Source organism: Leucoraja erinacea, chromosome 30, assembly GCF_028641065.1.
Source record: "Leucoraja erinacea ecotype New England chromosome 30, Leri_hhj_1, whole genome shotgun sequence".
Lineage (NCBI taxonomy): Eukaryota > Metazoa > Chordata > Chondrichthyes > Rajiformes > Rajidae > Leucoraja > Leucoraja erinaceus.
Genome location: NC_073406.1, coordinates 2,867,595 through 2,895,317, shown reverse-complemented (window position 1 = coordinate 2,895,317; position 27,723 = coordinate 2,867,595). Strand labels below are relative to the sequence as shown.

At 45.1% G+C, this 27,723-nt stretch overlaps 1 protein-coding gene across 1 annotated transcript; it reads right to left on the bottom strand.

Annotated features, from left to right (window-relative positions):
• Nucleotides 1-30: 30 nt before the first annotated feature.
• LOC129711477 (protein-arginine deiminase type-2-like) lies at nucleotides 31-26,978 on the bottom strand. The gene is made up of 17 exons (XM_055659111.1): nucleotides 24,723-26,978; nucleotides 22,558-22,738; nucleotides 22,006-22,078; nucleotides 21,341-21,402; nucleotides 19,747-19,864; nucleotides 18,306-18,434; nucleotides 17,380-17,525; nucleotides 16,305-16,408; nucleotides 15,688-15,799; nucleotides 15,039-15,146; nucleotides 13,397-13,545; nucleotides 12,060-12,207; nucleotides 11,035-11,128; nucleotides 9,288-9,364; nucleotides 9,067-9,198; nucleotides 5,409-6,104; nucleotides 31-1,193 (listed from the first exon to the last, which is right to left on the bottom strand). The coding sequence occupies exons 1-16, from the start codon at nucleotides 24,812-24,814 to the stop codon at nucleotides 5,871-5,873; spliced, it is 1,959 nt and encodes a 652-aa protein (XP_055515086.1). The 5' UTR covers nucleotides 24,815-26,978; the 3' UTR covers nucleotides 31-1,193; nucleotides 5,409-5,870.
• Between the last annotated feature and the right edge of the window lie 745 nt (nucleotides 26,979-27,723).

Below are 27,723 nucleotides of genomic sequence, written 5' to 3'. Positions count from 1 at the left end.
ATGAACCAAATCAAAAACCCAGTCAAAGTCTCAGAGAGCAACACAATGCAATTCATTGATAAGTTTATTAAGCTAAGTAAACACTACAATCAAAGCATAAATGCAAGCAGTAGAGGCATTATAACGTAATCAAATTACAAAGAATCATATAGTTCTCAGCATTGTAGCAGTTCCAGAGAAAGTCTAATGTCCGCATTGGGGTAGAGGTGAATCGGACAGTCTCCTACTTTATGGAAGGACTGTTCAGAAGCCCGACAACAAAGGGGAAGATGCTGTTCCTGACTCTGGTGGTACGCGCTTTAAGGTTTCTGTACCTTCTCCCCAATGGGAGCGGGGTCAAGAAGGAATGGCCGGGGTGGGACAAGTCTTTGATTATGTTGGATGCTTTTACAAGACAGAATGAAGGGAAGATGGAATCAATGGTGGTTAGTCTGATCTGGGTGACGGACTGGGCTACATCCATGACTTTCTGCAATTTTTTGCGATGGAGATATGGTGAATTTCCTCCGTCTCCTGAGGAAGTAGAGGCGTTAGTGTGCCTTGGCTGTCGTATCAATGTGGTTGGTCCACGACTGATTGCTGGTAATATTTACACCTAGGGACTTTTAGTCTCAACCATTTACAACCCATTTAAACCTTCCTTTAATGGGATCAGAGCACTGGCAGAGTGGAGCTGTGGATGTAGACCTAAACGAGGCACACATGGGCCTGCCCCTTGTGCTTCTCTATGGTGCGTTGGTTATTGGGCAGAGGGAGATGATTGAGGACAACCAGTGGAACTATCTCTGTGAGATCTCAGTCCAGCACCGAGCTGGGAATTTCCAGGGGTCCCAGACAGGAGTGATCTTGGGACAACATGAACTAAATTCCTTGGCAGTTCACAAAGCGGTAAACAGTGTCTGACACTGAAATCAAGGAAATTCATGCCAGGGGGCCCAAGCCTTTAGTGGCACGGTGGCGCAGCGGTAGAGTTGCTGCCTCACAGCACCGGAGACCCGGGTTCGATCCTAACTACGGGTGCTGTCTGTACGGAGTTTGTACGTTCTCCCCGTGACCTGCTGGGTTTTCTTCGGGTGCTCCGGTTTCCTCCCACACTCCAAAAATGTACAGGTTTGTTGGTTAATTGGCTTTGGTAAAATTGTAAAATTGAAGGATAGTGCTAGAGTACGGGGTGATCACTGGTCGGTGCAGACCTGGTGGGCTGAAGGGCCTGTTTCCACACTGTATCTCGGAAGTCTAAATTGAAAGAGGACTTGTTCAATTTCCTGAGTGCGGTCAAACCCCACCCTCTATTGTTTATTTTTGGTGCTGAGATGCTGGTATAAAGAGCAGCAGCTCTGATGATTTCATTTCTAGACCATGAGATAAATCTTAATAGAAATGATGTTGGCCTGTGTGGGCTAGGTTGGCCGGTGTGGGATAGTTGGGCCAAAGGGCCTGTTTCCATACTGTATGACTCTAAATGATTGGGAGATTAGGATTGATGGGACTGCTTTGAGATATAGACTATTGGACAAAATAACTTCCTACGTCCTGAGAAGGTATGAGCACAGGTTCCAAGTCATTAGGTAATAGACTTTCCAGTAGGTTACACTGTTATCAAAGCTGCAGAAAAATAAGGCAATGCTTGTTACATATGGGAACTGTAACTGGTGATTATATCTCCATGTTCCACCACTTCAAAGCAAAGGGTTTGCGACGAACATTGGAACCACAGTGAACTTCTCCCTGCCCCATGTGGTAGGAGGTGAAATTATCAATGAAGGTACAATCCAGGCCAAGTGGTTCCAATGCTGAGCGCACTACAGCTTCCAGTGCACATTCTCCATTGATCAGCGGCCCAAAGGGTTTTGGAATTCCCAAGTACTTGCCAAGAACTATCATGTTCACCTGACGAGAGACAAATATAAACCTGTTTCAGCCCGTGCTGCCACTTTCAGACACAGAATGAGAGTGAGAATGTCTGAAGTAAAAAGGAAACCCGATTGCCCAAAAGTCAAAAGACAAGGAAATTGATTCAAGATTCAAGAGATTCAAGAGAGTTTATTGTGCTTTGCGTCAGCACAACAGAACATAGTAGGCAATGATGGTCAATAGATGAGTTAAGGACAACAGGAGAGGAGCAAGATCATAGAATGTTGTGGAAGATGGATAATAAGTTCATAAAACATAGGAGCAGATTAGGCCATTCGGCCCATCGTGTCTACTCTGCCATTCAATTGTGGCTGATTTATTTTTCCCTCTCAACCACATTCTCTTACCTTCTCCCTTTAACCTTTGACACCCGTACTAATCAAGAATCTATCAATCTCCTCATTAAAAATACCCAATGACTTGGCCTGTGGCAATGAATTGCACAGTTTGACCACCTTAAAGCTGTCCTGTACTCTCTGACATTTTCACCTTGGGATGGGTGAAAGGAGATTCATTTTCTTCATGTCTCACCTCAACCTCCGATATTCTGGAGAAAACAATGGAAGTTTGTCCAACCTCTCCCTGTAGCTAAAGAAGTCTGAAGAACGGTCTCGACCCAAACCATCACCCATTCCTTCTCTCCAATACAATAATACAATACAATACGGTTTTATTTGTCACATAAAGTGCAAGTGAAATTAATTTGTCAGCAGCGGTACAATGATAAAGAACACACAATACACAATAAAAATTTAACACAAACATCCACCACAGCATTCATCACTGTGGTGGAAGGCACACCATTTGGCCAGTCCTCCTCCATTTTCTCCCGTGGTCGGGACCTCAACCCTCCGCAGCCGTTGCTGCAGGCGTCCAGATGGTAAGAGGACAAGGTACAAGTCCAGGTAAGTCCAGAGTCGGCTCTTCCCCACCGGAGATCCTGCCTGTCCCGCTGAGTTACTCCAGCATTTTGTGTCTATCTTTGATTTAAACTAGCATCTGCAGATCTTTCCTACACATTCTCCCTGTAGCGAACAGCCTGGGATCGCCCTGCCTAGTCTTAATGGATTTCACTCACCATAAAGACAAAAACAGGCTGCAGATGCGTGAATCCAGATCGATAAATAGAATGCCATAAGAACTCAAGACACAAATTGCTGGAGTAACTCAGCGGGACAGGCAGAATCTCTGGAGAGAAGGAATGGGTGACGTTTCTGGTCAATACCCGTCTTCAGACTCAATGGGTCAAGCAGTATTTGTGGATGCAAGAGGACTTTTGAATTGAGACCTTATCTCAGGATTGGTAAGGAACTTTGAATCTTCCTCTACAGGAAGGATGGAGAGAGCATAGTTTTGTACTTTCGTGTGTACAAGAGCTTCGGAGTGGCTTACCAGAGGTTGATTGGAGACCTGAGAGTTGTATTATAGAATTATGGGAGGCAGAGATAGAGTAGACAGTCAGAACCTGTTTCTAGAGTGGAACTGTCAAAGACTAGCAAGCGTAGCTTTAAGATGAGAGGGGGAAAGTTTAAAGGAGATGTGCAGTGTTTTTACAAGATGGTGGTGGGTGCCTGGAACCTGTTTGTGGATGCAGATACAATAGTGGCAATTCAGTGACTTATGGATAGGCATATGGATATGTGGGAAATGCAAATATATGGATTATGTGCAGATCGGAGATGGTCTTGGCAACATGTTCGTCACGGACATTATGTGCCGAAAGGCTTTTTCCTGTCCTGTACTGCTCTACGTTCTAATTTCAGGTAAACCATCCACCCTGTGTTCTCCTACACACACTCACCCGCCAACCTTGTTTTCTTCTCATTTGCTTCATCACTGCCATCCTCTTTCCCCCTTCTTGCCACTCCATGCTAACAATTGTGCGGCATGCTGGTGCAGCGGTAGAGCTGCTGCCTTACAGGGCCAGAGACCCGGGTTCGATCCTGACTACGTGTGCTGTCTGTACAGAGTTTATACGTTCTCACCTGCATGGGTTTTCTCCGAGATCTTCGATTTCCTCCTACACTCCAAAGACATACTGCTAGTTTGTAGGTTAATTGGCTTGGTATCATTGTAAATTGATCCTAATGTGTGTAGGATAGTGCGAGTGTGCGGGGATTGCAGGTCGGCGTGGACTTGATGGGCCGAAGGACCTGTATCCACGCTGTATCTCTAAACTAAACTAAACAATTGCTTCAAGATTCAAGATACATTTATTTGTCACATGTACCAGTTGGTACAGTGAAATGTGTGGTCGCCATACAGCCGTACAAATAAATAATAAACAGCACAGGACATGACAATTTTTTAACACAGACATCCCCACACAGCGGGATCAAATTCCCACTGTGAGGGAAGGCTCCAAAAATTCAGTCGTCCTCCTCTGTTGTCCTCCCGTGGTTGGGGGGGGCTCCCGAACCCCTCGGTGTCGCCACTCCGGGCGGCCCGATGTTCAGGCACGCTCGCCGGGTGATGGAAATCTGACGTCAGGACTGGGGGACCCCCTCAGCGGCTTGGACATCCGAGTCGGGCACCTCCTACCGGAATCTGTGGCTCCCGAAGTCCGCAGGCCGCGCTGGGCGGAGATGGAACGCTGGCGGCCGTGCGATGTTGTTCAGCGCTGGCCGTGCTTAAAGCTCTCCAAACTACAGCTCAGCGATGTTGGAGCAGCGGCCCACGCTCTGGAGCTCCAGGTAGGCATCGCCCACTCAGCGGTGACTCCATCGCTGCGCCTCCGCTGCTGAAGCTTTGGACCGGTCCCCGGCAGGAAAGGCCGCGCCAATCCAGGCGGTAGGCTGCGAGGAGGTGGGCGAGGACGCGATTCGGAGAATAGTCACGTCCCCGCCAGGAAGCGACTGGGAAACAGCTTCCCCCTTACCCTACCCCCCTGCCCCACATAAAAAAGTTAAAGATTCCCCAAAACAAACTTTAAAACTGACTAAAATTTTAAACAAGATTGAAAATTAAACTTACTGATACGGAGGCTGCCTTCAATGCGGCGCCCTTTTTCCTCTCAGTCCTGATGCAGGGTCTCAACCTAAAAGGTCCACTGGCCCTTTTTGCCTCTGCAGTACTTGCTGAGTTTTTCTACCATTCAGCTTTCTTTGTTTTACACTTACCATATCTGGAAAGTAAGCTCCTTCACGGGTTTTGGCTTTGGTTGCCTTAAACAATGTTGGGATATCAATGATATCTGCTACATCTAATCCCAATTCCACCTTTAGGATGTCTCGGTTCCAATCAATGCAATCCTGTGGGGGAACAGCAGAAGAATCTGAAGTAATTAGCAACACATTTCAGACGTACACAGTGTCACGACTTCACGTCACATAGACTCACCTGTACATGGGCATTTCTTTCATGCAACGCTTGATTTATCAGGATGTCATTAATTTTAACTGGGTCACAGTATGCATCTGATTTACAAAACACAAGAACACCATTAATATTTATTTTTTCTTGAGTGTCTCTTGGAAAACTTGGTCGGTGCAGACCTGGTGGGCTGAAGGGCCTGTTTCCACACTGTATCTCGGAAGTCTAAATTGTAAAGAGGACTTGTTCAATTTCCTGAGTGCGGTCAAACTCCACCCTCTAATGTTTATTTTTGGTGCTGAGATGCTGGTATAAATAGCAGCAGCTCTGATGATTTAATTTCTAGACCATGAGATAAATCTTAATAGAAATGATGTTGGCCTGTGTGGGCTAGGTTGGCCGGTATGGGCTTGTTGGGCCAAAGGGCCTGTTTCCATGCTGTATGACTAAATGAGTGGGAGATTAGGATTGATGGGACTGCTTTGAGATATAGACTATTGGACAAAATAACTTCCTACGTCCTGAGAAGGTATGAGCACAGGTTCCAAGTCATTAGGTAATAGACTTTCCAGTAGGTTACACTGTTATCAAAGCTGCAGAAAAATAAGGCAATGCTTGTTACATGTGGGAACTGTAACTGGTGATTATATCTCCATGTTCCACCACTTCAAAGTAAAGGGTTTGCGACGAACATTGGAACCACAGTGAACTTCTCCCTGCCCAATGTGGTAGGAGGTGAAATTATCAATGAAGGTACAATCCAGGCCAAGTGGTTCCAATGCTGAGCGCACTACAGCTTCCAGTGCACATTCTCCATTGATCAGCGGCCCAAAGGGTTTTGGAATTCCCAAGTACTTGCCAAGAACTATCATGTTCACCTGACGAGAGACAAATATAAACCTGTTTCAGCCCGTGCTGCCACTTTCAGACACAGAATGAGAGTGAGAATGTCTGAAGTAAAAAGGAAACCCGATTGCCCAAAAGTCAAAAGACAAGGAAATTGATTCAAGATTCAAGAGATTCAAGAGAGTTTATTGTGCTTTGTGTCAGCACAACAGAACATAGTAGGCAATGATGGTCAATAGATGAGTTAAGGACAACAGGAGAGGAACAAGATCATAGAATGTTGTGGAAGATGGATAATAAGTTCATAAAACATAGGAGCAGATTAGGCCATTCGGCCCATCGTGTCTACTCTGACATTCAATTGTGGCTGATTTATTTTTCCCTCTCAACCACATTCTCTTACCTTCTCCCTTTAACCTTTGACACCCGTACTAATCAAGAATCTATCAATCTCCTCATTAAAAATACCCAATGACTTGGCCTGTGGCAATGAATTGCACAGTTTGACCACCTTAAAGCTGTCCTGTACTCTCTGACATTTTCACCTTGGGATGGGTGAAAGGAGATTCATTTTCTTCATGTCTCACCTCAACCTCCGATATTCTGGAGAAAACAATGGAAGTTTGTCCAACCTCTCCCTGTAGCTAAAGAAGTCTGAAGAACGGTCTCGACCCAAACCATCACCCATTCCTTCTCTCCAATACAATAATACAATACAATACGGTTTTATTTGTCACATAAAGTGCAAGTGAAATTAATTTGTCAGCAGCGGTACAATGATAAAGAACACACAATACACAATAAAAATTTAACACAAACATCCACCACAGCATTCATCACTGTGGTGGAAGGCACACCATTTGGCCAGTCCTCCTCCATTTTCTCCCGTGGTCGGGACCTCAACCCTCCGCAGCCGTTGCTGCAGGCGTCCAGATGGTAAGAGGACAAGGTACAAGTCCAGGTAAGTCCAGAGTCGGCTCTTCCCCACCGGAGATCCTGCCTGTCCCGCTGAGTTACTCCAGCATTTTGTGTCTATCTTTGATTTAAACTAGCATCTGCAGATCTTTCCTACACATTCTCCCTGTAGCGAACAGCCTGGGATCGCCCTGCCTAGTCTTAATGGATTTCACTCACCATAAAGACAAAAACAGGCTGCAGATGCGTGAATCCAGATCGATAAATAGAATGCCATAAGAACTCAAGACACAAATTGCTGGAGTAACTCAGCGGGACAGGCAGAATCTCTGGAGAGAAGGAATGGGTGACGTTTCTGGTCAATACCCGTCTTCAGACTCAATGGGTCAAGCAGTATTTGTGGATGCAAGAGGACTTTTGAATTGAGACCTTATCTCAGGATTGGTAAGGAACTTTGAATCTTCCTCTACAGGAAGGATGGAGAGAGCATAGTTTTGTACTTTCGTGTGTACAAGAGCTTCGGAGTGGCTTACCAGAGGTTGATTGGAGACCTGAGAGTTGTATTATAGAATTATGGGAGGCAGAGATAGAGTAGACAGTCAGAACCTGTTTCTAGAGTGGAACTGTCAAAGACTAGCAAGCGTAGCTTTAAGATGAGAGGGGGAAAGTTTAAAGGAGATGTGCAGTGTTTTTACAAGATGGTGGTGGGTGCCTGGAACCTGTTTGTGGATGCAGATACAATAGTGGCAATTCAGTGACTTATGGATAGGCATATGGATATGTGGGAAATGCAAATATATGGATTATGTGCAGATCGGAGATGGTCTTGGCAACATGTTCGTCACGGACATTATGTGCCGAAAGGCTTTTTCCTGTCCTGTACTGCTCTACGTTCTAATTTCAGGTAAACCATCCACCTTGTGTTCTCTTACACACACTCACCCGCCAACCTTGTTTTCTTCTCATTTGCTTCATCACTGCCATCCTCTTTCCCCCTTCTTGCCACTCCATGCTAACAATTGTGCGGCATGCTGGTGCAGCGGTAGAGCTGCTGCCTTACAGGGCCAGAGACCCGGGTTCGATCCTGACTACGTGTGCTGTCTGTACAGAGTTTATACGTTCTCACCTGCATGGGTTTTCTCCGAGATCTTCGATTTCCTCCTACACTCCAAAGACATACTGCTAGTTTGTAGGTTAATTGGCTTGGTATCATTGTAAATTGATCCTAATGTGTGTAGGATAGTGCGAGTGTGCGGGGATTGCAGGTCGGCGTGGACTTGATGGGCCGAAGGACCTGTATCCACGCTGTATCTCTAAACTAAACTAAACAATTGCTTCAAGATTCAAGATACATTTATTTGTCACATGTACCAGTTGGTACAGTGAAATGTGTGGTCGCCATACAGCCGTACAAATAAATAATAAACAGCACAGGACATGACAATTTTTTAACACAGACATCCCCACACAGCGGGATCAAATTCCCACTGTGAGGGAAGGCTCCAAAAATTCAGTCGTCCTCCTCTGTTGTCCTCCCGTGGTTGGAGGGGGCTCCCGAACCCCCCGGTGTCACCACTCCGGGCGGCCCAATGTTCAGGCACGCTCGCCGGGTGATGGAAATCCGACGTCAGGACTGGGGGACCCCCTCAGCGGCTTGGACATCCGAGTCGGGCACCTCCTACCGGAGTCTGCGGCTCCCGAAGTCCGCAGGCCGCGCTGGGCGGAGATGGAACGCTGGCGGCTGTGCGATGTTGTTCAGCGCTGGCCGTGCTTAAAGCTCTCCAAACTACAGCTCAGCGATGTTGGAGCAGCAGCCCACGCTCTGGAGCTCCAGGTAGGCATCGCCCACTCTGCAGTGACTCCATCGCTGCGCCTCCGCTGCTGAAGCTTTGGACCGGTCCCCGGCAGGAAAGGCCGCGCCAATCCAAGCGGTAGGCAGCGAGGAGGTGGGCGAGGACGCGATTCGGAGAATAGTCACGTCCCCGCCCGGAAGCGACTGGGAAACAGCTTCCCCCTTACCCTTAGTTGCTTGACTTGCTGAGTTTTTCTACCATTCTGCATTCTTTGTTTTACACTTACCATATCTGGAAAGTAAGCTCCTACATGGGTTTTGGCTTTGGTTGGCTTAAACAATGTTGGGATATCAATGATATCTGCTTCATCTAATCCCAATTCCACCTTTAGGATGTCTCGGTTCCAATCAATGCAATGCTGTGGGGGAACAGCAGAAAGAATCTGAAGTAATTAGCAACACATTTCAGACGTACACAGTTTCACGACTTCACGTCACATAGACTCACCTGTACATGGGTATTTCTTTCATGCAACGCTTGATTTTTCAGGATGTCATTAATTTTAATTGGGTCACGGTATGCATCTGATTTACAAAACACAAGAACACCATTAATATTTATTTTTTCTTAAGTGTCTCTTTAACTTTACACTGAAGATTCAGGTCACTAAAGTACAGATCTGCCGTGATCAAAGACGGACCAGACTCAATGGGCTGAATGGCCTAATTCTGCTCCAATGACTTATGACCTATGTTTGCAACACTAACTGTTCCATCCATATAGGAACTGCAGCCATCATGAATTTGCCTGTACAATCCTCCTTCGGACATCTGCCCATGCGTTGTTTAATCAGTCCTCAATGAAAAAAACACCTTGGCTCAAACTTGTGTGAAAGAGTCTGCGAAGGGTCTCGACCTGAAACGCCACCCATTCCTTGTATCCAGAGATGCTTCCTGTCCCGCTGAGTTACTCCAGCATTTGTGTCTATCAAAGGTGCATTTGTGACTTCCACCACCATTTTTTTAAGATCATGTTATTTGGGCATTTGGAGGCCACAGATTCAAACGTCAGTTATTTTTGAAAATTCCCTTTGCCAGGAGATACAAGGAACTGCAGATGCTGGATTTTGAGCAAAACACAAATGTAACTCAATAGATCAGGCAGCATCTGTGGAGGGAATGGATAGGCCCAATGCATGAGAAAGGAGTAGATTTAGGCCATTTGGTCTATCGAGTCTAATCTGCCATTCAATCATGGCTGATCTACCTCTCCCTCCTAACCCCATTCTACTGCCTTCTCCCCATAACCTCTGACACCCATACTATTCACAAATTTATCCTGACTGAAATATATCCACTGACATGGTCTTCAGTGCCGACAAACGCTCATCATAGGTTAACCTACTCATTCCTGGGATCATTCTTGTAAACCTCCTCTGGACCCACTCCAGAGCCAGCACATCCTAAAATGGCTCACAATATTCCAAATGCGGCCTTACCAGCGCCTTATAGAGCTTCAGCATTACATCGTTGTTTTTGTATATAAGCCACTTGAAATAAATGTTAGCATTGGGGTTGCTTTCTCTACTACTGTTTCCTTTGCAGATTAACTTTTCGGGAATCCTGCACCAGCACTCCCAAGTCCCTTTGCACCTCCGATTTCTGAATTCTCTCCCCATTTAGAAAATAATCTACGCCTTTATTCCTAATACCAAAATGTATGACTGCGCACTTAGCTACACTAAACATAATGTATGGAAATATACATAAGCAATGTTGGCAAAGAATGACACACAAAATGCTGAAGTAACTCTACAGAGGGAAGGGATAGGCGACCATTTTGCTCAGCAGGGATTTGCGTTTTGCATGACTACTAATATAATATTACAAAACACCAAGTGCTGGAGGCACTCACTGGGTCAGGCAGCATCTCTGGGGGGAATGGACCGGCCATGTTTTATGTCAGAAACCCTCTTTAGACTTTACATACAGAGTGGAAACAGGTCCTTCGGCCCACCGAGTCTGCACCGACCAGTGATCACCCCATACGCTAGCACTATCCTGCACAATAGGGACAATTTGCAAATTTACAGAAGCCAATTAACCTACCAGACTTTATGGAGACTAAGGAAGGGGCCCGACCTGAAACGTCATCAGTCTATTCCCTCCACAGATGCTGCCTGCCTCCAGCACTTTGCATTCACAAGGAACTTGAGCAGAACACAATGCAATGTGACAACTGTGTGGAGACTCACTGTCAAACATCATAGCTTCTCCATGACCTTCTTTCTGGAGCCTCTTGAACAGACTGTAGAACGAAAGGGGACTGGCGAGAAGTAATCTAAAACCCTGCAGAATTCAGAACAAAATATCAATATCCAAAAAAGACACCTTCTCTGCCCAGAATCTCAGACACTGATGCCCGAAAAGAGCAGGGGGACTGCCAGAGGAGATAGTTGAGGCAAGTATTATAAAAACATTTAATAGACCTTTGTACAGGTACATGTAGGAAAGGTTTAGATTGATATGGGCCAAACACGGGCAGGTGGAATTATTGCTGTTCATGATCGTGGGGAGGGGGAATAATGGCCAGAAAGTAATAGGTGGATAAAGGTGTGGGGGTGGGTGTTGATAGGCAGATGGTTGGACAAAGGCCAGAGATGAAACAACAGAAGGTATAAGATAAGGAGAGAAGAGGTAAGAATTGTGAAGCCAGAGGAAGGAATATCAATGGGAAGAGAAGGATTACGAGTCTAAGTGGGCACTGGGAACAGGAGGTGAGGAGATGGGGGAAAGAAAAGGAAGGTGGGAGGAGGGGTGTTTTGAGGTTGGTTATCTAAAATTGGAGAATTCAACGTTCACACCATTGGGTGCTGTTCCTCCAAGTTGCGTGTGGCCTCACTCTGGCAACGGTGGAGTCCCAGGGCAGAAACGTCCGTGTGGGAATGGGAAGGAATGTAAAAATGGTTAGCCACAGGGAGATCGAGTAGACAGAGTGTAAGTGTTTGGCCAAACAGTCGCCAAGTCTACACATGGTCTCGCCGATGTAGAGGATGCCACTTTGGGAACACCAGATGCAGTAGATGAGATTGAGAGATGGGGTGTTGCCCAGATATCTGTTGAATTGGTGGGTTTCTAGTAGACATAAGTCAATAGTCTATGCCCTGTGATGGAGATGGAGAGACCAGGAAAGGGGAAAGAGGTGTCAGATATAGTCCAGGTGAATTTGAGGGCAGGGTGGAAGTTAGTAGTGAAGTTGTAGCAGAATTATATTGATTACCTTTCTGTCGGGCGCTGGAACAAAGGTCATGAACTCATCGACGTGACCAACATGCAACCAGTCCGAGTATAGTATTATGGGAGACTGCACAGACTGAGCCATCAGAAGGTCCTGGGTCTCCTTTACCATCTTTCTCCCATCGGGGTGGCTGGAAAATAATTTTTAAAATGTAAATTTCACTTCCTTCTGCCTTTAAGGACACAAATTTAGTTTAGTTTAGAGATACAGCGTGGAAACAGGCCGTTGGGCCCGGCTAATCCTCGCCAACCAGAGATCACACCGCACACTGACACCACCCTACACACTACGGACAATTTACAATTTTTATGAAAGCCAATTAATCTACAAACCAGTGCAAAACCAGGGGCCACAGTTTAGGAATAAGGGGAAAACCATTTAGAATGGAGACGAAGAAACACTTTTTCTCACAGAGAGTTGTGAGTGTGTGTAATTTTCTGCCTCAGAGGGCAGTGGAGGTAGGTTTTCTGGATGCTTTCAAGAGAGAGCTGGATAGGGCTCTTAAAGATAGCAGAGTCAGGGGACATAGGGAAAGGACTGGAACGGGGTACTGATTCGGGATGATCAGCCATGATCACATTGAATGTCGGTGCTGGCTCGAAGGGCCGAATGGCCTACTCCTGCACCTATTGTCTATATACCTGCACGTCTTTGGACTGGGAGCAAAACGGAGCAGCGGGAGAATACCCACACAGATCACTGAGAGATCATGCAAACTCCACACAGACAGCATCTCTGGGTAGGATCTAGGCTGCACCCGTAGGCTGAGGCTCTATAAGGGAACTGGTAAGGCTGCATTTGGAATATTGTGAGCAATTCTTGATTAGTACGGGTATCAGAGGTTATGGGGAGAAGGCAGGAGAATGGAGGTGAGAGGAGAAAGATAGATCAGCTATGATTGAATGGTGTAGTTGACTTGATGAGCTGAAAGGCCTAATTCTGCTCCTATCACATGATCTTATGATCCTATGATAGAACCTGGGTCTCTGGCGTTGTGAGGCAGTAACTCTACCCGCTGTGAGGCAGTAACTCTACCCGCTGTGAGGCAGTAGTTCTACCCGCTGTGAGGCAGTAAGTTCTACCCGCTGTGAGGCAGTAACTCTACCCGCTGTGAGGCAGTAACTCTACCCACTGTGAGGCAGTAGTTCTACCCGCTGTGCCACCGTGCTGCCCTGCTGTATTTTCGAAAGTTTATTTGAGTTTAATAATTAGAGTAAAGCTCTAAAAAGAGACATTTAACACCTGAGAAAGATGTCTGGAGAGATGAAGCAAGATGGCTTCACCTCCGCCTCCCAACAAAACAGATGCAGTAACATTACATGGGTAGGTGGCTTCCGATGACAATCCTGCCCAGCGGATATTCCTTGCCGTTCACTGTCACAGGAGGGCTGACCTCCAGATTTCCAAAGCCGTCTAAAGAATCCGCTATTTTGTCACTTTTCACGTCGATACGTCCAAAATCTCGGCCCTGACAATTACATAATAAAGGCAGCAATGTCAAATGTTTGTAGATGTTAGCTTTTGATGAGTTGCAGTGTATGTCATGCAGAGAAATAAGGTTTTTCCCTCTACCTTTGCCTCGGTGCAAACATAATTAAGAGGCCAAATCATAGGCTGCTGTTTGCGTATTGTCGTTTAACAGATGGCACGGTGGCGCAGCAGGTAGAGCTGTTGTATCATGTTTCCAGAGACCTGGGTTCGATCCCGACCACAGGACCTGGACTTTGCATGTTCTCCCCCTGACCGCATGGGTTTCCTCCGGGTGCTCCGGTTTCCTCCCTCATCCATTTGTAGGTGAATTGGTCCTCTGTAAATTCCACTTAGTGTGTAGGGAGTGGATGCGAAAGTGGGATAAAATAGAACGAGTGTGAGCGGGTGATCGATGGTCGGCATGGACTCAGTGGGCAGAAGGGCCCATTTCCATGCTGCATCCTTCAATTTAGTTCAATCAATGTTTGTGCAGTGGGGGTCAGATGAAGAATGTAGCCCTCTCCACATTCCAACTGTTCCTGATGATCACCCATTAACAACCTATAGAATGTGAACATGCCTGCACAGACCATCAATAGAACTACAAGAACTAAACGGCTCTCAGTATCTGGCTGACAAAACTTGGGCATTCTGAAAACATTGTCTTTCAGTTACTTGCTCTACTTCTGTTATAAAATATGGAATATGGAAAAAAGAAAAAACATTAAAAGTTATATAACACAGAAACAAGCCCTTCGGCCCACCGAGAACACACCCACAGGCAAATCCCGCACACTAACACTATCCTACACACACTAGGGTCAATTTACATTTACACCAAGGCAATTAACCTGTAAACCTGTACGTCTTTGGAGTGTGGGAGAAACCGAAGATCTCGGAGAAAACCCACAGAGGTCACGTGGAGAATGTACAAACTCTGCACAGACAGCACCCGTAGTCAGGATCGAACCCCATGATATTCAGCAAACTCATCTATATCCATTAGGGTGGCACGGTGGCACAGCGGTGAAGTTGCTGCTTTACAGCTCCAGAGATCTGGGTTGGATCCTGATTACGGGTGCTGTCTGTACTGGGTTTGTACGTTCTCCCCGTGACTTGCATGGGTTCTCTCCGGATGCTCCGGTTTCCTCCCACACTCCAAAGACACACAGGTTTGTAGGTTGATTGGCTCGGTAAAATTGTCCCTGGTGAGTGTAGGGTCGTGTTAGTGAGCGGGGTTCGCAGGTCAGTGCGATCTTGGAGGGATGTAGGGCCTGTTTCCACGCTGTATCTTTAAACTAAACTAAACTCTGGTTTTGGATCTAAACTATCCTCATGCAAGGAACTGTTTCCCTTCACCGTCAGAATAAGATACTAAAGCAGACAAATGAAATTGAAGTATCATGCATAACTCCAACTAAAATCAGTACTTTAGGAGAGTGAACATATTGAAGTAATAAACTTGCAAGTCACGGAAATATTATCCCTTACCAAGAGGAATTTGTAGGCGAAATTCTTAAGGCCCCTATTTCGAGGAGAATCCATCACTATATTCATGAACTTGTGTGGAGCGTCTATGTAACCAAACTCGATTTCATCCTGAGAGAGAGAGAGAGAGAATACATTCAGCATGACTATTCCACAGAAAGGTGAAGCAGACTAACACAACACACAGTGAAAGGGAAGACTAACGGTAACACTCCATGTGCAAGCAACAAAGATAGATTCCACTGATGGTCTGAAGGATGAGTGTGTAACACAAGCGAGTGGGTAAAGAGACAGGGCACACTTGGACAGATGCCACTGACAGGAAGATCGGGAGAATGGAGTGTGCTTCAGTGGTTACTAGCACAATCCTACACACTAGGGACAATTTACAATCTTTACTGAAGAAAAATGTACGTCTGGTGTGTGGGAGGAAACCGGAGCATCCGGAGAAAGCCCACATGGTCACAGGGAGAATGTACATTTACTCGCCTAATGATGGCTCTGATTTTTATTACGTACAGGAGATTAAATTGAAAACATAATTTATCTTGAATTGAAAGCATAATTTAATTAGACATTGTCTTGTACAGATGAGGATTGCAGTCACTTTGTGGGTGCTGCTTATTGTATAGACTGGAAATCATTGCTTTACCTGCATCCAGATGTCACCGGCATGCTCAGTTACAGGGCAGATTGTTAGCTTGCACTGTGCTTTCTGCACAAACTTCTTGAATTCTATCAGGAACTTCTCATTTCCCGGTGAGCTAAGAGAGGGGGGAAAAAGAGATTGTGTAAAGGGGAACTGCCAAATGAGATTACCCTGTGTGTGTGGGATAATGCTAGTGTGTGGGGATCACTGATCGTGGGACTCAGTGGGCTGGAGGACCTGCTTCAACGCTGCATCTCTAAACTCAGTCTCAGAATAAAAGGATTTTCCTTTAGGAAGGAGATGTGGAGGAATTTCTTTAGAGGGTGGAGAATCTGCAGAATTCCATGTCACAGAGGCCGTGGAGGCCGTCAATGGATATTTTTAGGAAAGAGATAGATACATTCTTGATTAGTACAGGTGTCAGGTGTGGGGGGGGGGGGGGGGGGGGGGGGGGGGGAGGCAGGAGATGGGGTTGAGAGGGAGAGATAGATCAGCCACGATTGAATGGCAGAGTAGACTTGATGGGCCGAATGGCCTAATTCTGTTCCCATCATGAACTTATGAACTAAACTAAAGGAAATATTATGGTGATGTTTATACTTTAAAATATATCCCCTTACCTACAAACATACACCTCCTCGGGAGCCTGAGTATTAGGAGTCATAATCCATGGAGCAAAATGAAGTACAACTTGATCAGTGAAAATAGGAAGCTGTTGGTTAACCTGAAATGAAAGAAGTAATGTGATGTGGTGAATGAAATGTATCTATATTGACATTTAAATTTCCAGGTAATTCCTGTTGCTTTTATCTGCCCACACGTAATCCATATCCCTTCCAAAAGCTTCACTAATGCCACAATCCTATCTGCCTCACCTCTCCATAGTGATTCCAGGCACTCACCACCCTCTGTATAAAATAAAACTCGCTCCACACATCTCCTTAAAACTTTGCCCCTCTCAACTTACAACTGTGATTTGAGTTTTTAATCCTGGGGGAAAAGTTGTGTCTACTCTACCCATGCCTCACACAATTTTATATACTTCTAACAGGTCTCCTCACAACTTCAGGCATTCCAGAGAAAACAATCCAAGTCTGTCCAACCTCGCCTTGTAGCTAAAATCCCCTAATTTAGGCATCTGTTAAACCATCTTTGCACCCTTCCCAAGCCTCCACACCTTTCTTATAATGAACTGCACAATATTCCAAATGTGGCCTAACCAAAGTCCTATAAAGCTGCATGACTTCCTGACTTGTACTCAAAGCCCCGACTCAGAAAGAAGCATTATGGACTTGTATCCCAAGTGTAAAGTTGCAACATAATGTTCGAACAGTTGTATTCTATTCCCCAACGTACGAAGGAAAACATGTCACATGCTTCCTTCAAGTCGAGGCAGCGTGAAAATAGCAGTCTGCACCGGATTGTGATTCTGACTGTTGGCAGATCAATTTCACTCCCGGGATGAATAAACTTCTATCGTTTCGTAGCGATTCAAAACTTATTTTCAATTACGTGTAGGAAGGAACTGCAGGTGCTGGTTTACACTGAAGATATGCACAAAATGCTGGAGCAGGACAGGCAGCATCTCTGGAGAGAAGGAATGGGTGATGTTTCGGGTCGAGACCCTTCTTCACACAATTAAATTTTTCATCTGACACATTTCGAATTGGATCAAAATGTAGTGATTTCTCCTACCACGCTGAGGTTGAAGGTCACCAAAGTAGCAGTCTTATTATCTGGAAACGCAAGCCCTTCAGCAGAGAAAATAATCTTATTGTGGCCTTTGGTAAAATCCATAGCAGTCAATTCTTTGGTTCTGCCCAACACACTGGTCACGCTTGCTACAAATGAAAAAGTAAAGGAAAATAAATCAAATGATATCTTGAATACAATATAATCAAAACAGAGTGAGTGGGTTGAACTTCAACTTAGACTTGAAGTTCAAAAGATTTTCTTGTGAAAGATTTTAATAAATCTGAGAAGCCTGAATGAAAGGTTTAGTTTTGTTTAAAGATACAATATGGAAACAGGCCCTTCAGCTCACTGAGTCCATGCCAACCACCAATCACCTGTTCACATTAATTCAAGAGTCAAGAGTGGTTTATTGTCATGTGTCCCATATAGGACAATGAAATTCTTACTTGCTGCAGCACAATAGAATATGTAAACCATGAGTCATCAGTCACCAAACTCCATTCAGCCTCATCAAAGCTGGGTCTTCCTGTGACAGCACTCTACCCGCGACTTATGAAAGTTTACAGAGGCCAATTAAGCAAATTAAAGTAAGTTGCTCCGCCCAAATTTTTGGGGAATGTACACGTGAAGGAAATGCAGGACCAACCAGAGGAATGGCCAATTCACTCCAAAAGTCACAAGCTTCCTGACCCGCTGTTCCTCCAACTTTGTGATGTGCTCAAGAACTCCACATATAGACAAACAGCCCTAGTTTGTCCAAGGTCCAACCTCTCCAGTGTGAGCATCCAGGATCGGGTAAATGTGGATCGCTGGACAGCATGAACTCAGTGGGCAGAAGGGCCTGTTTCCATGCTGTTTCTCTAAACTAAACTACAAAACTAAACTTGTGTCGCTGCTCGGGCAGAATGTCAACCAAACATACTCACATATCTCATGCCGAAAGAGTTGGACTTTCTTTTTATCAGAAGGTGAAATGTGCAGATTGAGTGTGTACCCAGCTGGCATAAGCTTTGGTCCTTCAGTTCTTATGATCATACGTGACATGTCAGCTAGGTCTGAAAGAAAGAAGTATTCACATTTGTTCATAGGTTCTAGCAGCAGAATAAGGCCATTCGGCCCATCAAGCCAGCCTGTTAATGCAGTTTGAGTAACTCATGGTCAGAAAGACAAACCTATTCCTGTAATACTTACTTGTGTTCCATCTGTCATGCATAGTTCATAAGTCCATAATTTCTAGTAGCAGAATTAGGCCATTCGGCCCATCAAGTATACTCCGTCATTCAATCATGGCTGATTTATCTCTCCCTCTCAGCCCCATGCTTCTGCCTTCGCTCCATAACGCCCGACACCCATTCTAATTAAAAATCTGCCCACCTCTGCATTATAAATATCCTTTGACTTGGCCTCCACAGCCTTCTGGAGCAATGGATTCTGCAGATTCACCACCCTCTGACTAAGGAAATTCCTCCTTCATCTTTCTAAATGGAAGTATTTTTATGCTGTGGCTATGACCTCATATTATCTTATTATTCATTAGAATTTATTTTATCTTAATGTTGGTGTCCTTGCAGCCTCATGATTTACAGCTTCCTCTAAGTGAGCCCAGTTCTGTTCCTAAGCACCTAGTTGTTGTTCTAAGGTAGGCAAAAATGCTGGAGAATCTCAGTAGGTGAGGCAGCATCTATGGAGCGAAGGAAATTGGCGACCTTTCGGGTCGAGACCCTTCTTCAGACTGATGTGAGGGTGGGGGGGGGGGTGAGAAGAAGGAAGGAAGAGGCGAAGGCAGTGGGCTGATGGAGAGCTGGGATGGGGAGGAGAAAGCAGGGACTACCTGACATTGGAGAGGTCAATGTTCATACCGCTGGGGTGTGTAAAATGCCCAAGCGAAATATGAGGTGTTGCTCCTCCAATTTATGGTGTGCCCCACTCTGGCCATGGAGGAGGCCCAGGACAGAAAGGTCAGATTCGGAATGGGAGGGGCAGTTGAAGCGCTGATCCACTGCAAGAGTTGTTCTAAGCGAGCATCCTTGTTTGCCATGTGTTGCTGTTAGCAGCCACCTCCACCTTAGCTGCAGAGCCTTTTTAACTCCTACATTGCACCATAGGGGGGTGGGGGGAGAACAAAAGGGGACCTGGCGCGGGGGTACTTTGTAACTTTGTAAGTGCCGTTTATGGGCGACTATTTGTATACCGTGGGAATGTAAGCAAAGAAATTTCAACAAATGGCAATAAAGTATTCATATTGATAGATTCAGATTCATTGTGTACCAGCATATTTCCATCAAGACACAACTTGCAGCAGTCTAACTACACCTGGGCACGGCCAAGAATACTTCATCGGCTATGGTGGTAAACATCGCCTGTTACCTTCAAATGTGTAAACTTTATCATCCATGTTGTCAGGTTCAGAAGTAGTTAACAATTCCTTGTCGCAGTTCACAAGGAGAATAGCTCCGTGTCCTTCCGGACCCCACATCCAAGAACTCTGGCAAAGAAATGAAAACAGATCTATATGAGGCATTCTTGTATATCTGAAATAAAACAGAAGAGGCTGGAAACACTCAAAACATCAGGCAGCATCAATTGTGAGAGAAACTGAGTTATTAAGGTGGCAAGAAAAATGTTTATAAGGGTTTGGAATGAGAACGTAAGAGTGGGGCCATTTCTGCTTCAAGTTCTTGCATTATTTTAATGCCAATTATTATAGATTTTGTTATTTATCCACCAAAAATAAAACAGCGCATTGTAATTTGTCTCATCAAATGACGTTTCATCCATCATAAAGAAGTGGAAATAACTGCCGATGATTATGCAATGTTTAGTTACATTGGCAACTCCTCAAGGAATGAAGCAGTGCAGGCTACACACAATGAAACCTAGAGCCATGGGCTGATCAAAAGCAAGTGACATTCGTGTTACAAAGGTTCCAGGAATCGCCTATCTCTACGAACATAATACTAATAATCTACCCTCGACTTTCAATGCATTACTATTGACAGGCCCTCACCATCAACATCTTGGGGTCATCATTGACCAGAAACTCCTCCTGAACAGCCACATACACGATAATCTACAAGATTAGATCAATGTCTGGGTGCCCTGCAACCAGTGAATGACATCCCAACATCCCAAGGTCTCCCCATCATCTACAATGAGCAAATCGAGAGTGTGATGGAAAACTCTCTGCTTGCTCAGGTGAGTTCAGTAAATGATCCTGATGGAATTAACTTCCTTGACTAGCGTGGTACAATGACGTAGCAGGACAGCGCCAGAGACCTTGGTTTGATCCTGACTACCGATGCTGTCTGTATGGAGTTTGTACATACTCCCCATGACCGCATGGTTTTTTTCCCGGGTGCACCGGTTTCCTCCCACACTCCAAAGATGTACAGGTTTGTAGGTTAATTGGCCTTTGTAAATTGTAAATTGTCCCTCATGTGTAGGAAGGTGCTGGTGTACATGGTGATTGTTGGTCGGTGCTTTGGGAGGAGACGGGTGAATGGGGTTGAGAGGGAAAGGTAGATCTGCCATGATTGAATGGCTGGGTTAACTTGATGGGCCGAATGGCCTATTTCTGCTCCTATGACTTATGAACGTATGGAGTGAATATAGGGGGATGAGCAAAAATGGCCACTTTCCCCCCAAAATACATTGTTTAAAAAAAGTGGGAAAAATTCACAGACGTGTTATAAAACATGAATTATAGAGCCATAGAATCATACAGTGTGGAAACAGGCCATTCGGCCCGACTTGCCCATACTGGCCAACATGTCCCAGCTACACTAGTCCCACCTGCCCCTGCCAGGTCCCTCCAAACCTGTCTTATCCATGTCTGTACTTGTTTAGATACAACTATAGTCCCTGGCTCAACTACCTCCTCTGGCAGCTCGTTCCACTTGCCCACCACCCTTCTTTCCAGCGCAGTGTTACCACCATAATTCTTGTTACCACTTTTAATCACCTTATTAGGATTATTCTCTTCAACTATTCCATCGCGATCGGCATCCACATCCAAAGACACGTCTGCAATTGAAGAGAAATGATGAGAACCAGCAGTTGGGGAGTTAATGAAGTGGGAAAATAAAGCAATTGATTATCACTTTGTCATTGTGATTAAAAGTGGCTTGAAATTGCTAATATTGTATGTATTAGATGAATTCACTTCTGGGAAAAGATTCAATAAAAGTTTTTTTCCACCCTGGAGCAAAGGATGTGGATGTGTAATAGGATAGAGATATCTGTAAAATTATAACATGCATAGGTGGGGTAGAGAGTCAGAATCCCAGTCCCATGATTGGTGTCAAAAACGTGATGGTTTAATGGTTGAATGGGTTTTATTTGCCACATGTGCAACTGCACAGCGAAATTATTTTTGAATATTTGCACATGCGGGCGCCGCCATGCTTTGGAGCCATTTCCAAAGTCTGGGCCACCCATGTACGACACCCTGGTGACCATGTGGCAACATCCTAGTCGCCTAAATAGTCACCTGGGTTTGACAGGGGCATTAGGATGTCCCCAGAAACAGAGCCTAGCACCACTCAGTTCCCATTGAGGTGAAACCACTGAAACTCACCAGATGGAAAGACTGGGCTGGTCTGTTTTACCAGAGTGCAATTTACTTACAGACTGCCGTGAGCTCCAGGGTCATCTTGTCAACCGGTTTATCCAAATCGTCTCCATAAAATGTAATCTTAACCTAGAAAAGAAAACAGTCACAAACAATACTGGGGGTGAGGTGGTCCAGGCTCTTTCTAATTTTCAGCAGTTGGGTAAAACTGAACTTTTCAATCAGTCAGATAATGTATATTCCCCTCCGTATTTAGTAGAGAGATGCAGCATGGAAACAGCCCCCCTGCAATTGAGTCCGCGCTGACCATCAATCACCTGTGTACACTGGTTCTATATTATCCCAACTTCTCACCCACGCCTTACACATTAGGGGTAATTTTACAGGCCAATTAACCTACAAACCCACATATCTTTGGGGTGTGGGAAGAAACTAGAACACCCACTGGAGAACCTGGACTAAACTAAACTAAACTACTTGCACTGTGTTGCCCCAAACAGTGCTAACAACTTTTGTTTTCCACATCAAGATTCCATTTTGACATAATTCTACTGTGCTTATTATGATAATATTAAAAATGCATGTCAGCAGAGGCGTTATGATATTACCTTTCCATCATTGGCAGCTGAGCTTACTTGGCCCACCGTGACACGAAGCAAGCTGTCTTTAATGAGAGCCCAGCGAATCGCGGGATGAGTGACAACGCTGCCATTCTGTTTGTCTGAGATGGAATAATTGACACCAGGGCTCGTGGTGACTTCAAAGGATCGACACCCTGGGGGAGATGGTCTGGAGGAAGAGAAAATGTAATGCAAGTTGTGTAAGAAGAAACTGCAGCTGCTGGTTTAAATCGAAGATAGACACAAAAGGTTGGAGTAATTCAGCGGGACTGACCTGCAGAGTTACTCCAGCTTTTGTTTCAATGTACGTTATTGCAGAGGAGGTCTACCAGAATGATACCTGGATTAGGACCTACTAGTTACAGGGTGAGGTTGGGCAGAGTTGGGATTGGTTTCTCTGCAATGCCGGAGGATGTGGGAGACCTGATATAGTTTCATCAAATGATGAGACGCATAATTAGGGCAGTCAGTCAGAACCTTTTTCCAGGAGGAAAAAATCAAATACTTGAGGGCATAGCCTTAAGGGGAGAGGGTTAAAGTTTAAAGGACATGTATGAGGCAACTTTGTTTTTAACCAGAGGGTGGTGAGTGCTAGGAATGTGTCCCGGGGTAGGTGGTTCTTGGTTTCTTGGTCCTCCAAAATATTCCAACTGGAATTTAAACAGGTAGTACCCAGAAGGGGCGGAAGAAAACCATCTGGTTGGGTAAATGTAGGGTGGGGCAGAAGAACGAATTGCTGACAGCTGGGTCACAAATTGGATCCCCCCCATCCCCCTTGTAGTCTATGTTTGAGACTTTGTGGGAGCTTCAACTTGGAGAGGGTTCCTCCCACCCCCCCCACAAGTTTTTGGTGATCCTGATCTTCATAAAACAAATCGAGCGCCTTTCCGTCACGTTCGATGGAAGCAGTGGGCTGGCGTGGGAGGTCTGAGAAGAGCTTCTCCGACAGGGAACAATGATGAAAGTTGGTGGAGTTTAGGAGTTGCTTTCACTGTTGCATGAGAGTCTGACCATTCCAGATAGGGGGCATTTAACAGACTTTTGGATAGGCTCAAGGATATTGAGGAATATATGGATTATGCGCAGGTGGCAAAGATACGGTTTTGTCATCATGGTCGGCACAGACATTGTGGGCCGAAGGGCCTGTTATTGTGCTGTACTGTTCTATGTTCTCTGTGGCCTTGCAGATGGTTCTCTTTCAAGTATCTGTTCAGCTGATTGTTGAAAACAATGGAATCTGCTCCAGGTCTCACTAATCTCAATGCAGCCGGGTAACCTCCATGACGCTGTCCCGAGTCTTGACCCCCCTCAAACTCCCATGGGTGGCCAGTGAGGTCGGCAGTCAGACTCTGCCTGTCCCGCCAGGTTAACCTCCCTGGACATGCAGGAAATATGGCCAGTGCGGAGAAGCATCGCTGGTATTCCGTCAGTCCGTTTAATTACAGAACGGCTGTAGTACCGCGTAAGCCCATCGGTGACGTCCACAATGGCAGCATGTCCCACCTACACTGTCCCACCCAGCCTGCGTTTGATCCCTCTACACCGTCCCATCCAGTACCTCTCCAAATGTTTCTTAAACTAAGTGATAGTACCCGTCTCAACTACCTCTTCCGGCAGCTCGTTCCTACATCCACCACCGTTTGTGTGTAATTGTTACCCCCTCGGGTTCCTGTTCAATCATTCCCCCTATTAAATCGCTCTTCCCATTCCTTGTGTAGTTTTGTATAATGAAAGCAGGTTGATCTCTCCAATAACGCCAGTCAACAAGGATGTCCTATACAACCTGAGTCACACGGTGTAATTTCAGTGATGAGGATACAATAAAACACAGTGCTTTAAGTAACTGTAAGATGCTGCCAGGACTGGAGGGGCCAGGACAATAGGGAGAGGTGGGCCAGACTAGGACTTTATTCCTTGGAGCTCAAGAGGCCAAGGTGTGATTTTATAGATGTGTACAATATTATGTGGGGAATAGATAGGGTGTATGCACAGAATCTTTTACCCATGCTAGGGGAATCAAAAACCAGAGGACGTAGGTTTAAGGGGAAAGATTCCTTGTTATTTGCATGCTTGAAACCGGACTCCCAAAACTTCTATTCTAAGCTCAGTTAAAATTGTCAGTCGGACATCGTAAAACAAGGCTGATGACTTACTTGTAAATGTCAATGTTGATTACAGTCCCGAGGACATAAAGTACTTGGGTTGATTTCCCACACTCCAGGTGCACAATTCTTTGATTGGACATGACGAAGATTTAGTCTTCTGCAATGTAAGAAAGTATAGACTTTATTTTTACACTCGTCCTATTCTACACACATTAGGAACAATTCACAGAGGCCATTTAACCTCGAAATCGGCATGTCTTTGGAATGTTTTTAAGGCATAGATAGATAGATTATTGATTGGTACAGGTGTCAGAGGTTATGAGGAGAGGCAGGAGAATGGGGTTAGGATGGAGAGATAGGTCAGCTATGACTGAATGGCGGAGTAGACTTGATGGGCCGAATAGCCTCAGTCTACTCCTATCTCATGAACTTATGTGGAAGGCAACCCACGCAATCACAGGAAGAACGCACAAACTCCATACAGATAGCACCCAAGGTCAGGATCGAACCTAGGTCTCTGGTGCTGTAAGGCAGCATCTCTACTGCTGCGCCACTGTGCGAACTGTCTATTATCTGCTCACTAATAACCATTTGTTCCCTGGTGGAAATCCCATGAAGACCAAACCAGTGTTAACCCTTGTCATTCTCATTCTTCTAAATTCCAGTGAATACAACCCCAGTCGACCCATTCTTTCATCATATGTCAGTCCCGCCATCCCGGGAATTAACCTGGTGAACCTACGCTGCACTCCTTCAATAGCAATAATGTTCTTCCTCAAATTAGGCCAAAATTGCACACAATACTCCAGGTGTGGTCTCACCAGGGCCCTGTACAACTGCAGTAGGACTTCCTTGCTCCTAAACTCAAATCCTCTTGCAATGAAGGCTAACATGCCATTAGCTTTCTACCCTGCCTGCTATACCTGCCTGACTGAAGTACAAGCACACCCAGGTCTCGTTGCACCTCCCTTTTTTCTAATCTGGCACCATTCAGATAATAATCTGCCTTCCTGTTCTTGCCACCAAAGTGGATAACCTCACATTTATCCACATTATACTACATCTGCCATGCATCTGCCCACTCACCCAACCTATCCAAGTCACCCTGCAGCCTCATAGCATTCTCTTCGCAGCTCACACTGCCACCCAGTTTTGTGTCATCAGCAAATTGGAGATGTCACATTTAATTCCCTTGTTTAAATCGTTAATATATATTGTAAATAACTGGGGTCCCAACGCCGATCCTGTCACTGATTTCCAAATGCGCTGCTATAACATCTTTAATAGTCGACTCAAGCATCTTCCCCACTACCGTTGTAAGGCTAACTGGTCTATAATACCCCGTTTTCTCTCACCCTCCTTTCTTAAAAGTGGAATTACATTGCCTACCCTCTAGTCCACAGGAACTGATCCAGAGTCGAAAGAACATTGGAAAATGATCACCAATGCATTCATGATTTCTAGGGCCACCTCATTGAGTACTCTGAGATGTAGACCACCAGGCCCTGGGGATATATCTGCCTTCAGTCCCAACAGTTTACCGAACACATTTCCGGAGTAATGTGGATTCCCTTCAGTTCCTCCCTCCCACTAGATCCTCTGTCCCCTCGTATTGCTGGGAGATTGTTTGTGTCTTCCTTAGTGAAGACAGAACCAAAGTACTCGTTTAACTGTTCTGCCATTTCCTTGTTTCCCATTATAAATTAACCTGTCTCTGACTGGAAGTGACCCGCATTTGTCTTCACTAATCTTATCCTTTCTACATATTTAAAGAAGCTTTTATAGTCAGTTTTTATATTCCCCGCAAGCTTTCTTTCATGCTCTTTTTTTACCCCTCATAATTTTACCCTCTTAATTAACTCCTCTGTTAAATTCTAAAAGTCTCCCAGTCCTCTGGTTTGCTGCTTCCTCTGGCCAATTTAAATGCCTCTTCCTTGGATTTAACACTATCCTTGATTTCCCTTGTTAGCCATGGTTGAGCCTCCTTACCAGTTTTATTGGTAAGGGATGAACAGTTTCTGCAGTTCATCCATGCAGTCTTTCAATCTTTGCCAGTGCATCTCCACCAGCAACCCTCTAAGTATAATTAGCCAGTCTATCCTTGCCAATTCCCATCTCATACCTTCAAAGTCTCCTTTCTTTAAGTTCAGGACCCTAGTCTCTGAATTAACTGTGTCACTCTCCATCCTAATGCAGGATCGCACCATATTATGGTCACTGTTTCCCATGGGGATTTGCACAACAAGATTGTTAACTAATCCTTCCTCATTACACAATACCCAGTGTCGGTTGACCTTCCCTCTAGTCGATTCCTCTACATATTGGTTCCAACCTCTAAAAAACTCTCCCGTATAATCAACCGATCAAACTCAAGGTCTACAACTGGTGACATGCCTTAACCCATCTAAACCAAGATCCCTTTCTCAGCTTATTTCACAATTCACACATTTGAAGTATAAATGAAATGGAACAGTGTGCCAATTTCTACAACTTTATCCACCTCCTACCTTTCTGTCTCAAGGCACAGTACATCTTCCTTACAATTAATATGCTGACCAAATTACTATCTTTTTTTTAGACCCAATTAAAAATTACATTGAGCATACCTCTGTCGCAATTGCCAGCAACTCTTCAGGAGCTGAGTTGCACCTGCCTTATAAGAAGGCTTTCTCTGATAAGCACACCCATGTATTCCGATTGGCAAATGCACATTGATGACTAAAAGTCGTCTCCATATCAACACCCATCCTCTCAAACCCTCTTCATCTTATTTATTTCAAACACGTGTCCTCCCATTCTTCCAATCTCTATGAGCAACAAGCCTTGATTGCCTAAACCTTTCAGTTCCAGACAACTCATCCATTCCAGAATCACTCTCACAAACCTCTGAAAGAAGGCACAAAGTGCCAGAATAACTCAGCGGGTCAGGCAACATCTCAGGAAAACATGGATAGGTTATGTTTCAGATTGGCACTCTTCTTCAGACTCTGGAGAAGCACTCCAGCATTTTGTGTCTTTTTTTTGTAAACCTGCATCTGCAGTTTCTTGT